Raw genomic sequence first — 18,420 nt, 5'->3', positions numbered from 1 at the left:
TTCCTTCTGAGAGTATTTTTTTTTTCTAGAAGCCCCTTTCCATGGTTGTTTAAGATATAAAAAGGTGGCCCTGCTCAGTAGCGGTGAATTCCGAGACCTCTGTCAGTATTGGACTTCAAATGCCTGACATTTTCCCATGAGGGTGGGGATTTCTTTCTCGCAGTTGAATGGGGTCATCTTCTTGCTGGCATCTGTCAGGCCCTACGGTGATTAATTTTTATTAATTGTTTGCTTTGCATATGACTATATATCTATATATGAATATAAGTGTTTGTATCCTTGCATGTATATATTTGCTGTTTATAGATTGAAGATTCTTTATACATGGTCTTAAGTTGTTGTTGCACATTTTGAAAGTACACTTTTTACTATTCAAACCTTCCTTCACAAACCTTGCAAAAAGCTATATTGTCTTCAGATTAAGGAGTGCATTTCAGAGAATCTTTTCGACTCATTTCAGTGTGCATATCTTGGCCCAGTCAAAAGTAAAGCAAAACATCCCTTCAGCTTGTTGTTTTTTTTTTTTTTTTTTTTTTTTTTTTTAGCTCGCTGTCAACTGTTTTAAGGCTACATAGTGTAAAACACTTTTGTAGCTTGCCATTCTCAACCAATCAAACTAATCTGTTCATGCACACAGGTACAGAGAAACAACAAACTCAAGGCTGGATAGTCATAAGGATATTTAACTTTTCAAGGGATGTTCTAAATTGCTTTTCAGACTAGACTTCAGTAATCTAATGAACATTTTAAATCAGGTTTTTCACATTTTATGAAGTGCACACTGCAAACTGAATGCCATCTTCCTGCTTTCATTTGAACGTCTGTGACATTAAAGACGTTTTCTAAATTGCACAATTTCATCATCTTCATCCCTATGAGCACACCGCCAGCAACACCCCCTCCCAAAATCACAACTGAAAAAGCATCACCAAAGAACCATGGATCAACACACTCAACCTACACCATCACACTCTGAGGATGCTGACAGGAACTCACAATGCCTCAATGATTGGCTCACCACCTGTGCCAACAACCTTGCCCCCTTCAAGGCCAACAAACCCGGGAAACCCCCCAAAAAAGGCAAAATGGTACACAGACTCCCTCAGGAGCCCCAAGAGACACTGCAGACAGCTGGAAAAGAAGTGGCGATTGCCTCAACCCTCGGACAGCAGCTACAAGGACACATTCAAAACCAACCACTGTGAGCTCATAGAGGCAAGAAGAGGGCCATGTTCCAGAGAATCGAAGCCAGCAACAACAACCCCCGAAGAGCTCTTCAAGTTCGTCAAAGAATTAACGCACCCCAAAGCCACATACAACTCCATTACCCCATCGTTGGATCTCCGCAATCAACTCTGACTCCTTTCACAACAAAATCTCCAACGTACAAGATCTTCAACCTTTCTCCTCCTCCCACGGCCCTCCTTAATGCACCTCAGGCCTTCCCCTCCCCCAGGAGCACAAATCTTTCAAACTAGACACCACTGAACACTAAAGAAATCACAACGATCATGGCATTCACCCACTCAGGTGCTCTCACTGATCCATGCCCTCACCGCCTCGTTAACCTCAGCAGCAAGCTTAAACCTGTACTATTTCTATCATCACCACATTCATCACTACAGCCACATTCCCAGATGCCGGGAAACTAAAAGATGAGGAGGATTGTTCTTGAGGAGAGGTGACTCCTCTCCTGAAGAAACCACCCGCAGAACCAAATGTCCTCAGCAACTATCGACCGATCTCGCTGCTTCGCTTCCCCAGAAAAATCTTGGCTAAAGCCATCAACAGGCTTCTTTCCTGCTACATTAAACTACACAAACTCCTTGACAACTCACAATCAGGATTTCGCAGCAACCATATGTAGGAGGCTGGACTGGCTTGTAGTGAGTACCAAGGGGTACTTACACCTTGCACCAGGCCCAGTTATCCCCTTATTAGTGTATAGGGTGTCTAGCAGCTTAGGCTGATAGATAATGGTAGCTTAGCAGAGCAGCTTAGGCTGAACTAGGAGACAAGTGAAGCTCCTACAGTACCACTAGTGTCATATGCACAATATCATAAGAAAACACAATACACAGATATACTAAAAATAAAGGTACTTTATTTTTATGACAATATGCCAAAAGTATCTCCGTGAGTACCCTCAGAATGAGGATAGCAAATATACACAAGATATATGTACACAATACCAAAAATATGCAGTATAGTATTAGAAAACAGTGCAAACAATGTATAGTTACAATAGGATGCAATGGGGACACATAGGGATAGGGGCAACACAAACCATATACTCCAAAAGTGGAATGCGAACCACGAATGGACCCCAAACCTATGTGACCTTGTAGAGGGTCGCTGGGACTGTAAGAAAACAGTGAGGGTTAGAAACATAGCCCACCCCAAGACCCTGAAAAGTGAGTGCAAAGTGCACTAAAGTTCCCAAAAGGATATAGAAGTCGTGATAGGGGAATTCTGCAGGAAAGACACAAAACAGCAATGCAACAACAATGGATTTCCAAACGAGGGTACCTGTGGAACAAGGGGACCAAGTCCAAAAGTCACAAGCAAGTCGGAGATGGGCAGATGCCCAGGAAATGCCAGCTGTGGGTGCAAAGAAGCTGCTACTTGACAGTAGAAGCTGAAGATTCTGCGGGAACGACAAGGGCTAGAGACTTCCCCCTTGGAGGATGGATGCCCCATGCCGTGGAGAGTCGTGCAGTAGGGTTTTCCTGCAGAAAGACCGCAAACAAGCCTTGCTAGCTGCAAGTTGTGCGGTTAGGGTTTTTGGATGCTGCTGTGGCCCAGGAGGGACCAGAATGTCGCCAATTGCATCAGGGGACAGAGGGGGCGCCCAGCAAGACAAGGAGCCCTCTCAGAAGCAGGCAGCACCCGCAGAAGTGCCGGAACAGGCACTACGAAGAGGAGCGAAACGATGCTCAACGGAAGTCGCACAAAGGAGTCCCACGTCGCCGGAGACCAACTTAGAAAGTCGTGCAATGCAGGTTAGAGTGCCGTGGACCCAGGCTTGGCTGTGCACAAAGGATTTCCGCCGGAAGTGCACAGAGGCCGGAGTAGCTGCAAAAGTTGCGGTTCCCAGCAATGCAGTCTGGCGTGGGGGAGGCAAGGACTTACCTCCACCAAACTTGGACTGAAGAGTCACTGGACTGTGGGAGTCACTTAGACAGAGTTGCTGGATTCAAGGGACCTCGCTCGTCGTGCTGAGAGGAGACCCAGGGTACCGGTGATGCAGTTCTTTGGTGCCTGCGGTTGCAGGGGGACGATTCCGTCGGCCCAAGGGAGATTTCTTCGGAGCTTCTAGTGCAGAGAGGAGGCAGACTACCCCCACAGCATGCACCACCAGGAAAGCAGTCGAGAAGGCGGCAGGATCAGCGTTACAGAGTTGCAGTATTCGACTCGGCTACTTTGTTGCAGTTTTGCAGGCTTCCAGCGTGGTCAGCAGTCGATTCCTTGGCAGAAGGTGAAGAGAGAGATGCAGAGGAACTCTGATGAGCTCTTGCATTCGTTATCTAAGGAATTCCCAAAGACAGAGACCCTAAATAGCCAGAAAAGAGGGTTTGACTACTTAGGAGAGAGGATAGGCTAGCAACACCTGAAGGAGCCTATCAGAAGGAGTCTCTGACGTCACCTGCTGGCACTGGCCACTCAGAGCAGTCCAGTGTGCCAGCAGCACCTCTGTTTCCAAGATGGCAGAGGTCTGGAGCACACTGGAGGTGCTCTGGGCACCTCCCAGGGGAGGTGCAGGTCAGGGGAGTAGTCACTCCCCTTTCCTTTGTCCAGTTTCGCGCCAGAGCAGGGCTGAGGGGTCCCTGAACCGGTGTAGACTGGCTTATGCAGAAATGGGCACCATCTGTGCCCATGAAAGCATTTTCAGAGGCTGGGGAGGCTACTCCTCCCCAACCCTAACACCATTTTCCAAAGGGAGAGGGTGTAACACCCTCTCTCTGAGGAAGTCCTTTGTTCTGCCTTTCTGGGCCAAGCCTGGCTGGACCCCAGGAGGGCAGAAACCTGTCTGAGGGGTTGGCAGCAGCAGCAGCTGCAGTGAAACCCCGGGAAAGGCAGTTTGGCAGTACCAGGGTCTGTGCTAGAGACCCGTGGGATCATGGGATTGTGCCAACTATGCCAGGATGGTATAGAGGGGGCAATTCCATGATCATAGACATGTTACATGGCCATATTCGGAGTTACCATTGTGAAGCTACATATAGGTAGTGACCTATATGTAGTGCACGCGTGTAATGGTGTCCCCGCACTCACAAAGTCCAGGGAATTGGCCCTGAACAATGTGGGGGCACCTTGGCTAGTGCCAGGGTGCCCACACACTAAGTAACTTAGCACCCAACCTTTACCAGGTAAAGGTTAGACATATAGGTGACTTAAAAGTTACTTAAGTGCAGTGTAAAATGGCTGTGAAATAACGTGGACGTTATTTCACTCAGGCTGCAGTGGCAGGCCTGTGTAAGAATTGTCAGAGCTCCCTATGGGTGGCAAAAGAAATGCTGCAGCCCATAGGGATCTCCTGGAACCCCAATACCCTGGGTACCTCAGTACCATATACTAGGGAATTATAAGGGTGTTCCAGTATGCCAATGTAAATTGGTAAAATTGGTCACTAGCCTGTTAGTGACAATTTGAAAGAAATGAGAGAGCATAACCACTGAGGTTCTGATTAGCAGAGCCTCAGTGAGACAGTTAGTCATAACACAGGTAACACATACAGGGCACACTTATGAGCACTGGGGCCCTGGCTGGCAGGGTCCCAGTGACACATACAACTAAAACAACTTACATACAGTGAAATATGGGGGTAACATGCCAGGCAAGATGGTACTTTCCTACACCATAGCACTGAGATTGGCACCATGATGGAACAAGGACACTTTGCAGTCCTAATATTGCTCCAACTCTCTGCCACTTTTGATACCGGCTCCCACCACACACTCATCACCAGACTCCATGACACAGGAATCCAAGGACCAGCTCTCCAATGGATGCCCTCCTTCCCGTCCGGAAGAACGCAATGCGTCAGGCTGCCGCCTTTCACCCCCAAACCCAAAGACGTCATCTGCGGAGTCCCACCAGGGTCATCCCTCAGCCCCACCCTCAACATTTACCTTGCATCCCTTGTGAGGATCACCCGCTCCCACGGACTTAGCATCATCTTGTATGCAGGTGACCTGCAACTCATCCTGTCCCTCTCAGAAGACCCAATCAACACCAAAACAACTTTAAACGCTGCATGACAGATGATGCCACCTGGATGTCCACCAACTGCTTGAAACCCAAAGCACAGAAAATGTAAGTTCTGATTTTTTGACCCAACAACTTACCCTGAGACACCACCTGGTGGCCCACTGAACTGGGACCTACCCCGACCCCCAGTAACTGGGTTCAAAACCTGGGCATCATCCTGGGCACTGAGCTCTCCATGAGACTCAGGCACATCTGACTGCGTTGATTTTGTTTCAACATACTCCGAATGCTCAGAAAAATCTTTAAATGGCTCCCGCTGAACACCAGAAAGACATTCACCCAGACTTTGATTACAAGCAGGTGAGACTAAAGCTGGGCCTTCTACTACGGAATACCTGCCCACCTCATGCACAACCTCCAAACCACCAGAAACATCCCTGCAAGACCTGTTCTCAAGCTACCCTGCTGCACCTACATCAGCCTCAAGTCAGGAAACTGTGGGCTCTCCATCCAGAAACATGGTCACTTCAAGATACTCACCCTTGCCTACAAAGCACTACATTAGAAGCAAAGACTTTGAACGCCCTCCCCCAGGACATCCTAACAGCCACCACCCTCATAACATTCCGCAAGAAACTGAAGACCTGGCTCTTCGTCTGATGATCCTGACCTTCCGCACCTACTCAGTGACAACAGACCCACCCATGTGATTAGTCCATGCTCTACAAATCATTTTACATTACATTCTACAGGTTCTTAGGTAGGGTGATCCACCTTTGTGTTCCACCTACTTATAATCTGGATCGTCATTTGGAGGCAAGTCACAAGTTTAGTGCAAGAGACAGACTTAATGGGATGCTTAGTAGAGGTCGCAAGTTGGTGACTAAAGCTTGGGCTTCTAGACCTACTGTATAGGACCATAAAGAAAGCTCTTCGTACCACTTTAGGTTTGGAAAGGCATAGGAGTACAACTGAAAATTAAGTCAGCACGATAAGGGGTGTTAGAGGTTAACAATATAAAATGAACTAGAACAAGTGTAGCTTTTGCAATAGAAATTTGGGAGGTCATTTGGGAGCATCTTAATGTAGCTGATTCAAAGTCAATGAACATTAATGAAAGGATGAGGTAGACATGAGTCTAATGTAATGTGCACATACTTCCCAGCCATGAGGGCTCTGTGGCCCATCAGCTTCTCGTGCTAGACGCACCACTTTCAGCCATAACATGTCATGCTACCTCCTCAGCTAGCTGAAACCCCCAATATTGTAAGTGGTACAGAAGTGCCATCCAACTGGAAAACAGCATCTACCTTTGTCTCGCGACCACCTCCCTTATCACCAGCTGCACCCTGAGTCTAGGATCTCCCCTTCAGAGTCTCCCCCCCCCCCCCCCCCAAATCAGGTTTCATCCCCATGCAGATGTAACACAGAATCTTGAAGACTCCTAATATTATAATGTGTTAACTTTAATTTATTTATACTTCATCTTCTACAGTTAGAGAATTGGAAATGGATCTTGGTTGTTGAGAGGTGGGGCAGATTAAGTGTAGTAGTGAAGTTCTAACACTGTGCCTGAGTATTATTGAAGGTTCTTTGAAGAGCATCTTAGCAGTCGTACCTGCGAAGCCAGTCAGCACCAACTGACAATCTGAAGAAGAGAATGTGAACCCTTATATGTGGTCCAAACATAAAAGCAGAATACAGCATATCTCTACCCCTTACACATTAACAACATTGTCATACCTGGCATTTCAGAGAAATGAAAGTAAAAGAGCAGACAATATGAAACTCTGTACAGCAAGCTGGATTCAAAGGTAATCTCAATCGAAAACATAATCATTCAACCATCTTGGAAAATTTCTCACTCACAGGGTGTAACCTGTGTAAAACTTGTACATGCTCTTGGCCCATCGCCAGAAGCCAGGCTTTCACCAGGCTGATTAAGACCATTGCCACATCCTAGTTCCAAATCGGACATCTGCATAGTAGGATTGATGGGAACACTACTCTTCCGCAACAAAGCTGTGATATAGCACACTACCTTTCTGATAAAGGGCGACCCTTCTGCAATTTCGTTTTTGACTATTCATCAACTCGATCCAGTTCCTTAACCTGTTTCTTTAACATGTATGGACCTTTACATTTAGAAAAGGTCAGTTAATCTACATGGTTTTACTTTGACACAATGTTCCGCTGAAATCCGTTTTCTGCATCGGGGCTCTTCATTTCTCTCCACCTCTAAGAATAGAATTTAATCAACCTGGAGCTATGTTTCGTACCTCTTAACTGATGAAAAAGTGTACGATGTATTAAAGAATTGACAGTGGTTCTAAAAGCCCACACCATGGCGTATTCTTTATGTGAAAAGGTTCACACATTGTTTTCACTGCCTTTCTTTCCAAAGTCCCACTAGAAATCTACAAATCAGACTTTGGGGACAGTAACACATTATTTCAAAATTGTTCCAGAAAAATCAGGTATTTTTATATATGCATATCGAATACACCTCCTGAAAATAAAGACCTCGTTGCCTCATTGTCAGGAATTGAGCTGCCTCATATTTTGAAATTGTAGTAATGATTGGAGAAGTCTTCACATTTTTTTTTTAACATCTAAACCGTTCCCAAACCTGGATCTTGTTGAAAGTTAAATGATTGTGACTAGTTTACATATACATATCGGGATGCACCCCACTGAGGAAGTGGATCTGTTACTCAAACAAATTGTTTCACTGGATTGCTTTATTCAAATAAATACTTGTTAATAAACTGTACACATATATAAAAAAATACCTGCAGTTAGGAAAGCACAATTGAACCACATTTTTTGTAATTAAGAAGTGTGATGGAATGGTCGGACTGCCGCCTGTGCGGTGCTCTGAGCACAATACTAAGGCCGCGGCAGTAGCACCGTGGTCGAACCGCCAGCACCACCATTTTTCGTCTGCCTGACAGCCTGTCGGTGCTGGCGGTCCTAATCCGCCAGGGGATTACAACTATGTTCTTCACCAGCGATTTCATGGCGGTAGCACCGCCATGAAAAGGCTGGCAGAAAAAGGGTGCAGGGGCCCCCCTGACCAGCACCGTCACAATGTTCACTGTCTGCTTTGCTGTGCACTACAGTATTGCCACTGGCTCAATTACTAGCCGGAGACCATGCTGTAGGCCGTTTCCCACTGTGCCAGCAGGCGGTAGATGTGGTTTCCGCCTGCTGACCCAGTGGGAAACTGATATTGGGCCCGGTGGGGAGGCAGCCATAATGGTACCAACCTCCCCGTCAGGATTTCGGCAGACAGGCTTTTCCCGTCCGCTGAAATTGTAATGACCCCCTTAGTGATGAGCAAATAGATGAATATTTCTGAAACCTGATTTCCACATATTATCCTATGTGCTCTACATAGTTCTAATTTTGTAGCCATTTTGAAGGAAACCACTGTCTGTAAACAGTCTGCTACCACACCATGCTTTAATGATATATTTGCAAAAATGTACTCTAACATGCACCACTGGCTACTACCACACCCTTGCCACTCTCCTGCTGAATGTGCATGATTCATTTGCTGTACTTGGTCTTTGTGACCCTGTTGGATATTTCAGAATCCCTATGATTTTAGTGCTGTAGCATTGATGGCAGCACCACCACCTGGAAAAATGTTGAAACTGACTAGGAACTCATGACATCTTTGATTCCCTGAAGAAGTCCAAATTTGCTATTTCATGGGCAGTGCATTTTTCTGGAGGCCCACCATTGCCTGCACTATGCCCATGTCTGCTACCCGTATGAGACCCCTCCGGGTCCCTGCGAATGCGGATGCACTGGTGTGATTAAGAATATTGGAAGCCCCGCTGTCATCATAGCGTGGACTGCAGCAACATGTGGAACAGTTGCATATAGCGGAAGACTGCGCTCCTTTCCTAAACTGCATGGACTTTGCGAAACTCTCGAAATCTTTCACTTAGTTGTGGGCACGAATTTAACATTGGTTGACAATGTTTTCTATCAGAAGGGACACAAACGGCTTTCTCAGATCATGACAGTGCATGTCTCTTGCCAGATCCCCTAGATCTGTGTGTCTGCTGAGAATTTCTTTTACAAGAAAGAACATAGGGGGTCATTCTGACCCTGGCGGTCATGGACCGCCAGGGCCAATGACTGCGGAAGCACCGCCAGCAGGCTGGCGGTGCTTCCTGGCCAATTCTGACAGCCGCGGTCAGAAAAGGGAAACCGGCGGTTTCCCCCTGGCCATAGGAATCCTCCATGGCGGCGCTGCAAGCAGCGCCGCCATGGGGATTCCGACCCCCTTCCCGCCATCCTGTTCCTGGCGGTTCTTACCGCCAGGAACAGGATGGCGGGAACGGGTGTCGTGGGGCCCCTGGGGGCCCCTGCACTGCCCATGCCACTTGCATGGGCAGTGCAGGGGCCCCCTAACAGGGCCCCATAAAGATTTTCAGTGTCTGCTCTGCAGACACTGAAAATCGCGACGGGTGCCACTGCACCCGTCGCACCCCTTCAACTCCGCCGGCTCCATTCGGAGCCGGCTTCTTTGTTGAAGGGGCTTTCCCGCTGGGCCGGCGGGTGGCCTTCTGGCGGTCGCCCGCCGGCCCAGCGGGAAAGTCAGAATGACCGCCGCGGGGGTCGGAATGACCCCCATAGTCTGGGAAGAGCATTTCAGAGCAAACTCCGCATGGAACTGCAGCAAATCCTAAACTCATTTTGTTTCTTAAAACGCTGAAACCCTGGCTTAGCTGTTTACCATTCTTGTTGTTTTCTGCTTCTTACTTTCTCTCTCTCTTTTTGCTTCTTGTCCTAGAGCCATGATGCCTTCAGTTGGACTTAAGAAATAAAGAGATTAAAATTATAAATAATAAACTCAATAGAATTCAAAAGCACAATCTTGCAATCAACACAGTAGTAAGGAAACACAATAGAATACAACATATCAAAACAACTACAACAGACAACACAGCCATTCCACATACACAAGGCAGCACAAAACACACAAGATATCGCAATGGCACAATTGCACGACGCAATACCAGATAACCATTCACCACAAAACAAGAAGGCATCATAACACACTAGTGCAGCAAATATCAAAGCATCTTAAAGATAAATACAACACAATAACAAAAGGCAACAATACAAAATAACTTTAGAAAAGAGCAAAACACAAACTTGCAGCACAAGCTGTCAAAAATACAAAGGTAAAACACATTGTCATAGTTATACTGCTACTTGGAGTTTTGTTCTGTTTAGGTGTAGTATTCTGGAACATTGTTGTCTCGTAGTGTGGCTGTTCTTCAGATGTGCACACATGCCCTGGAGGCAGTTGCTTACTGTCCTACCTAATATTTGAGGTTAGGTCAGACTTGGGCTTTCCTTCTTGTATGAGACAGACGAGTGTGCATCAGCTATAATTTTACTCCAGTTTGTGTAGCAGTCCAGCTTCTTTCTAGGGCCTTAAAGCAAATGTACTCTTTGCACGTGAGCCCGCTTTTGTGAATACATGTGCCAAATATGTTTTTACGTATTGTTAAGCCTTGAGCGTATTTTATTTGTTTAAGAAATTGCTAATTGAATGTTGTTCCATTTTTGATATTTGAAACATTGATGTTCTAGTTTGCAATTTCTTCTTTGTTTACAATTCTAATATAAGGCTGGATGACACTACAGCCCTTCAAATAGGGTGTAGCAATAGGTAGAGTAGATCATTAGATCACAATGATGTGAACTGCACTTGTAAATTGAAAGTAGTGCTTAAAGTTGTGGACATAGTAGACTTTACAGTTCACACAGTGGTTTGAAGTTGGATTATTAATTGGGGAAATGAGTATAGTCAACTCAGAGCAGACAACAGTATAATGAAGTAGTGTTAAGTATTGGAAGTTAGTTGGAGAGGTTAAGTGTCAAAAGGAAGAGGGCAAGTAGCTGGTGGAATTGGCGAGAGCTTCAGGTAGTGATGAGATAGATAATCTATCTCAAGCTGGCTCTTATGAAAAGAGAAGAAGGGGAATCAGGGTTCGCTAGCTAATAAGTCAGCAAAGCCTGGGAGCTCCAATTTAGAGGATAGGTTTGAGTAGAGTATCAAGATGCATTTGTGATTCAGGAATATTTCAATTTTCAGGTGATGTTTGAAAGATATTGTAAAACAGGACTTTCTTTTCTGTTGTCGTCCCTGACTGTAGGATTTAGGACTCTTTTAAACAGTGTACGTTCTCCTTAAAATATCTAATGTCCCTCGATTACAACTAATTGGCTTAATTTACTTTCCAGGAAGGCCAAGGAAGGTGGCACAAGAAGTCTCTAGCACCATTTACATTACATTACATATATAGGCTGCAGTGTGTATTTGCAGACCCCACATATATGACAATAACATATGGTTTTAGGAGGCACCGCTGTACTCTGCCTGGGTAGCAGTTTGCTTGCCATGGCTGTGTTTTTTTTTTTTTCTGTGGCAGGCATATTCAGAATGTGTTTTCAGTTATAGAGCTAACAGTGCTCAGCCAGATTATCAGCTTCTTAGAAGTTCTACTGAAACCCACTGTGGTTTCATTCCATCATATTTCCGGCTCGCATCTTTGGCTGCTGTGCCTGGATGAATGGCCACACCCTTTTATCGTCCACTTATTGGTGCAGTCTACATTGTAGTTTAGGGGTGATTGGTTCCCCTGTAGTGTCCCAGATTGTGATGAGGATCCTACACCCCTTTTTCCGAGGGCCCTCTTGTTTTTCAACCCGCCTTGCTACAGAGGTACTGAAGGTTTTCTATGTAATATTTTCTTAATGCTTGGTGTCCTGGTGAAGGTGTAAAGAAAAATAGTGTGTTCGACTCGCACGTAGGTCAATGTCTTTTAATTTGCCTACTGCTGCAGTCCACATATGGAGGAAAAAACACAATGTGCCTCTTTGACATTTGGACTTTGTGTCTACAGCTGAGGCTTTTTTAAGGATTTAGTTTGGGTTGGAATAACTCTGTTATGTTGGGAGCAAAGCTGATTCTGGCGTATTGGGTTTAGAATGTATATTTGATCTGTGTTTAATTGTTTCCTGTTTTTTCTAAGGAATAATACAATGATTTATTAATGAATTTAGAGCAAATGAATTGATGTAGGCAATAGTTTTTATTAATAAGTGATTGATTGGGCTTTGAGTTGTGTTTTGGTTTTCATGATATGATGGGCACTCTTTGCCCTGTACATCCCACTACCGGTTGTTGTAGTATTTTTTTAAATAAAAGTACTGCAGTGACACATGGCAAGGAAAAGGGCCGTTGATCGATCTAAAGCCACATCTATTTTATATATTAGCTATGTCACCCCTAAAATGTTCTCCATAAGCCAGCAGAGCTAGGTGATATACAAATTAGCATTCTATGTACTATGCATAGGATGCACTGGCAAGTAACTGTTATATAAGCTGTTTTCACTCTGCAGGTACAGCTGTGTTGTCAAGGAACAGGCATAGCTATAAATAGAATCACTGCATCATTTTCCCATGAGTAGATATGAAATAGTTTCATTAAAAGTTATTTTCAGTTAGTTTCAAAAATCAAATTCAGTGGTGAACGTGGAGTTGTGATTACATTAATGGGAAATACATTTTGGAATGTGTACTTTGTGCTGCATGTGGGAAACCTGGTTTAGAAGTGGTTTGCCTCTGTCCTGCCCTAGAGATCCAGTACACATCTGTAGCTGACTTGCTAGCAACCTTCCTCCTGGAAAAAGTTGCCCAGCCTCTGGTAGCAGGAAGGCAGAGATGTAGTCAACATGGGGCACCTTAACATGGATTAGTCATCTGGGAGGCACATGGAATCAGCTGAAAGAACAAGGAGCAGCTCTTTCTTTGACTTTGAGATGCCGAACTTGGTCGTCAGAAACAAATCTCTCTACTGTCCTTAATCTTATTTCGATCGTTTTGATGTCTTTTTTTTTTATTGAAATGTTTTTTTATTAGTTTGGGATTTTTATTTTGCTGTTGTCCTTACTTTGGAATTGTTGACGCTACTGGAAACTAAGGAAGCTTTCTCTGAGAAATTGCCTGCTGCTGGGCACTGCATCCACCAGGGGTTGAGCAGAGTTTCTCTTAGAACTGTGTTGTCACTAAACTTGGGTGTGTATATTAAGTTTGTATTAAGTTAGTGGGGTACTCCTTTCCAAATTAATAATCCGGTTTGTAACAGTTATGAAGCAAGGCCGTGCCTAAACTCAATGGATACGCTCTCCCAAATCTTAATATTTGAGCTGGAGAAGGAGTAGGGTTGATCTGAATCCTGGTGGCAGTGCAGGGTTTCCAGGTGGCAATTTGTGTTATGAAGAGGTCTCCGCTTGCCTGAGAATTTGCAGTCCTTCAGGTAGTGGAAGGTTTTTAGTTTCAGTGCTTTCAAGACTATACATATTGGTCTGAATGTACATCAAACTTAAAGATCAAGCCATTTGGGTTTGATTAGTTTAGGTGTCATTTAATAATGCGTTCGTTCTGCACATGCATTAACGACCACTTTTGGAGGGAGATGCCCCAATTGCAGGAAGGCCAACAGGTATCAATATTCCATGGTGAGTGCTTGAATGACGTGAGCTCATATTTAGGTATGAATTCTCTCGATTGATTACAAATGTTTTAGCTAGCAATGAGCAATATGTAACCTGTGCATGTCTAATATATGTAAATAAATGTACACAATCAAATGTACAAAATCGTCCACTGTTTATTCCAGCAGGGATTTTCTGGATTTACGAAAGAAAGATGTGCAGGACAGTCATGCAGCTTAAATGCAGTATGGATACAAAGATCTGAGACCAGATTAGATAAACAAAACATCAGGAGGGCTAATTTAAAGTGTGGGCTCTGTTGACTGGTGCCTTAAATAGACAATTTTTTAACTCTTTAAACAGTGGCAAATTATTTTCATCACTTGAATTTTAAAGAAATTTGCTGCTTTTGGCTTTAAAATGTTGCAGTTTTTGTAGACCTCTATAACATAACTACAGATCACAACACACCACAATACCTCAACACAAAACATAAACACAACAACAAACTGGGTTCAAAACAATCAAAACAGAAACGCAACACAATGTAATAATGTAACATGAAACACAACATCACAAACAAGAATATAATCCACACCACAACAAAATGTTACACTATAAACAAAATACATGTCTGCTACACAGTAAGACAACCTAAAAACACAATGCAAAAATACATCACAACTGCACATTGGAATGACACATAGTAGCGCAGTAACAGTGGAACAACAAAATAGACACAATAAATACATCAACTCAATACACCACAATTACACAGTAGTGCACTTTTTACAACAGTAAAACAACCCACAAAGAACACAAATTATTAATAGAGCAACAGCAAAACAAATAACACAGCACTGCAAACGTGTGCTACTGTGATGTTTTGTATCGGCATATTATTAAATTGCCATGCTGTTTTGTATCCGTGTTGTATTGTGTTGTTTGTGTCTTGTTATTGTGGTGTGTTGTTATGTTTTATTGTGTTATTGTTTTCATTACTTTTTACTTTGTTATTCTTTCATGCTTGGGTTATTATTTTGTGCTATGTTGCTGCTACTGTTGTTTGCTGTGTGCTGTTGTAATGTGGCGTTGTTATTATGGTGTAGATATGCCTAAGCACAGTTTGTCTGCTTAAATATGCATACATATTCTTGTTAAGCCTGGGCTGTGTTCAGGGAGTTCTGCTACGTTGAACTCTGCGAAGTGCCAAAAAAACTCTGGTGTGCTATGGCGGAGTTCCATGAGCAGCAAAGTTTGGCTAAGTTGCGCTGATTTTCAGCACCACGAGTTTCTCCTGCACTGTAAAATTGTCACAAACGGTATCACACTGAGCACTAGAGAGTGCTACCTTCATTCTGCTGCTGAAGTAGATTTTCTACTCGAGCAGCAGTTCCTCAACATGAGCGCACCTTTCTCATCAGCATTCGCAGTCTACCGAGACAACTCACGTTTAGAAATCTCACTCGTTAACTTAGTGATTTCTCTTGCTCGCCAACTTAATGTTGGCGAGCGAGAGATAAAACTAAGCACTGTCACTTCACGGAGTATTTCTGGAACTCCGTGCTCCGTGTGGAGTAGGGAAAATTCTGCCAACACCGCAGGCGGAGCAAAATTCTTTGTCCACCCCTAACTCTTGTCACCCATTACCACCCTCACAAATCTACTTTCATAACACAGTGGTAAAAGATGTTTGTACGTGTGTACCAAGAACTAAATTACCTTACCAGTAGGCGCTAATAGAGCCAGCCAAAAATGTTTTGTGGTTTAGCTCACAGAACATGCATGTACAAGTCAAATACAGGAGGGTCAGATCCATCACAGACTTTAAGGATAGCAGAGTTACATTTTTGTACATACAATTAATCAATATGAAACGTATTTACATAATAAGTTAGCCTGTAAACCTGCTATGTATCCAGTCCACGTAGATCTACACCAGACACCTCATAATTAAGGTTATAAACATGGCATTTAGCTGCTAACCAAAAAGAGGCAACATAAAACTAGCAAATGTATAGTTGCACTTTTTTCAGAGCTTGCAGTCTTGATTCACACTTGTGAACCGTGGAAGACGTTGGACCACATTGCGAGCACAGCCTGTGTTCTCACATTTGCAGCCCTAGTTTCCATGTCGTCTTATCTAGTATGCATTCGTCTCCAGGAACCACCTGGGAAAAGAGAGATTGGCAGTGGATGGCGGGGGCTTGGTTTTGTCACTAGGTCTCGCTTCACTTCACCCACTTGGCCAGGAAGTGCATTTACACGTACAGTGTTTAAAGGACCACCAATGCACGTCAGTGTGGTCACTGTCCTTGGCACTCGTAATTTGGGGTATAATGAAGTATAATTAAGTACTGATGGAGTTAAGGGACTGTGAAGCTTTGGGGATATTTCAGTTCGTGAACAGCATAGTGCAGTGTCACAAATTGGGTAGGGAGAAGGTATGTATGTATGTATGGCAGCAGTTTCACTGCATCCTTTGGTGAGCATTCTTTTGGTTGCAACAAAATGTACACCCACAATGCATATTTCTCATGAGCAAGTATTTGAACTTCCATTTGAGCAAAATGTATTTCTTTTGCCTGTTTGTGCTAGAGCAGATTGGGAGTGTGAGTTTCTGAACCTCCACACTGTGCCACCTGCTTATTTCATTTATGAATGTCACTAGACTTATTGTACCTTTTTGTACTGTTCAAGGTTTAATCTGTTTTGGTCTTTTCTCCCTGCCAGGGTTCACCATGTTCTGGGACACTGACACATATGTGATGGATATCTTCATTTTCCGCTCCATTGTTGCTGCTGCTGCCATCTTCTACATCTACAAGTATGTCATAGTTGTCGCTTCAGTGGTTTCTTGATTACGATGACATTTGTGACCCACTAGGTTGAAACCAAATGTATCAATGCCTAAGTCATTGCTGTACTGTTCATTGTGGAAAATCAACTACAATCATGGGCCTCATACATTAAGAGACATGGTAGTTCTTGCCATTGTTTTTCATGGGAACAATCAGCCAAAGTACCTGGGCAGTAATCTGTAGGTGAATTCACTGGCTGTAATAGCACCTTACACTGAAGGTTACGAGTTACATGCCTTTATACACTGGCTGTACTTGGTGGCTATTTAAAGGCTGGGGTCAGAGATATTGTTGGCTATCACTGGTTAGACTTTGGTAGGCTGTAAGCACTTGTTGGGAATCCTTGAGTGAAGTAGCTGGGAGGGATGCACAGTACATCCCAGATATTTAGGTGATAGAGGAAAATCATTCACTTGAACGTATTCGTAAAAAAAAATATTTGTTTCCATAGAGCTCAAAATAAATTACAATTACATCTACCAACAATTTGAAGGTGCTGCAGGGACAGCCCAGTGGTGCAAATTCAATTTAGCTTCAGTTATAAGAATCATCAGTTTATAAACTCATAGCAACCGCTGTTAACCGCAGTCAACCTTCTTCCACCCTCACACTCTGAAATGTTCACTGCTTTTGACTCTACCATCCTTTCTTTGCTTTTTGGGCATCACAGACCTACCACAACAATGGCTTGTATCCCATTCCTCCATCACCAACCACCCTGTCTCCATTGCCTGGCAAACCAAGTTATCCACATGTAACCCATTTACCATGGACCTTCCTTTAAACTCCATTCAAGGACCCCTCTTTTTCTCACTAAACACTTCGTCCCTCTAAGACACCAGCTCCTCCTCGTATGGGATCTCATACCATCTCCACCCTCATAACACCCAAATTGTTTCTCAGTTTTTTCTTGTTTCGCCATCCTTCAGACATGTATTTACGTCTTTCTGCTATCCATCAACTCTTCTAAAACTGAGATGCTACACTTTCCCTCGTCTGTACCTATCTCTCTAACTGCTTCCATTCATTGTTACCATGGTGCTCTTAATTTTGGTTCCACTGCTAGAAATCAGGGAGTTCATTTCAGCCCATCTATGAAAAAGCACTCCTTCATAAACACATCACACACTGCAGTACTGTATCAAATGGTTACAATATGCGGAAGTCATTCCTATATTGTATTCAACATATCCAAAATGCTCCAACTCACTAGTACTACACGGTCGCTTAGTGGGCCGACCCCAGTATTCATTTGCACAAGAACCATATACATTCTAACTTGTTATTCAACCGCCTCATCATACAGACCCAAACATGAAAGGGACTTGCTCTCTTCCAAAAGTAGGGCTGTATCCCAAACCACATCTCTAACGTGTGCTGCTGCACTCCAACCCGAAACCTAAGATTATCCATAATCTCCTAGTCTCACCGCAGGCGCTGTGCACCACTTCTAGGTTCTGTGTATTTTACCTTTTAAGGTCTACAATGGCCTGGGCAATGACAATGATGCTTTGGAATGCTCCACAGAACAATTGCCAGTACCTTCTGTTATTTGCAAGCTTCCATCACCTTTTGTGTGTTTGATGTCCTTTGCTCGCTTTCATTTGGGATCCACCTCACCCCTCACTTTCGAAGCTTAAGACCAAGTTTCTTGGGGATTAATGGACCGGAATATGAGGTGGTGCTGCAGATTACCATTACGTGTTAGACACAGTCAGTGTTCAGCAGAAAATCAGTGGTGTAAGGATGTAGAGATGTAGATTACTGCTAAGGATATAAGTGTCCTCTCTTGGGTAGATTCGATGCATGGGCTACAG

At 43.9% G+C, this 18,420-nt stretch overlaps 1 protein-coding gene across 5 annotated transcripts in view; it reads left to right on the top strand.

Annotated features, from left to right (window-relative positions):
* LOC138246160 (histo-blood group ABO system transferase-like) overlaps nucleotides 1–18,420 on the top strand; it is a 317,788-nt gene that overhangs the window by 126,308 nt on the left and 173,060 nt on the right. For all 5 annotated transcript variants that reach the window (XM_069200462.1, XM_069200463.1, XM_069200461.1 and 2 more), the window contains exon 2: nucleotides 16,476–16,569. In XM_069200462.1, the coding sequence (XP_069056563.1) occupies nucleotides 16,484–16,569 (86 nt within the window). In that variant the 5' untranslated portion in view covers nucleotides 16,476–16,483. The remainder of the gene's footprint in view (nucleotides 1–16,475; nucleotides 16,570–18,420) is intronic.

This window comes from Pleurodeles waltl, chromosome 7, assembly GCF_031143425.1.
Source record: "Pleurodeles waltl isolate 20211129_DDA chromosome 7, aPleWal1.hap1.20221129, whole genome shotgun sequence".
Taxonomy (NCBI): Eukaryota; Metazoa; Chordata; class Amphibia; order Caudata; family Salamandridae; genus Pleurodeles; species Pleurodeles waltl.
This window is presented reverse-complemented; position numbering and strand designations above follow the sequence as displayed.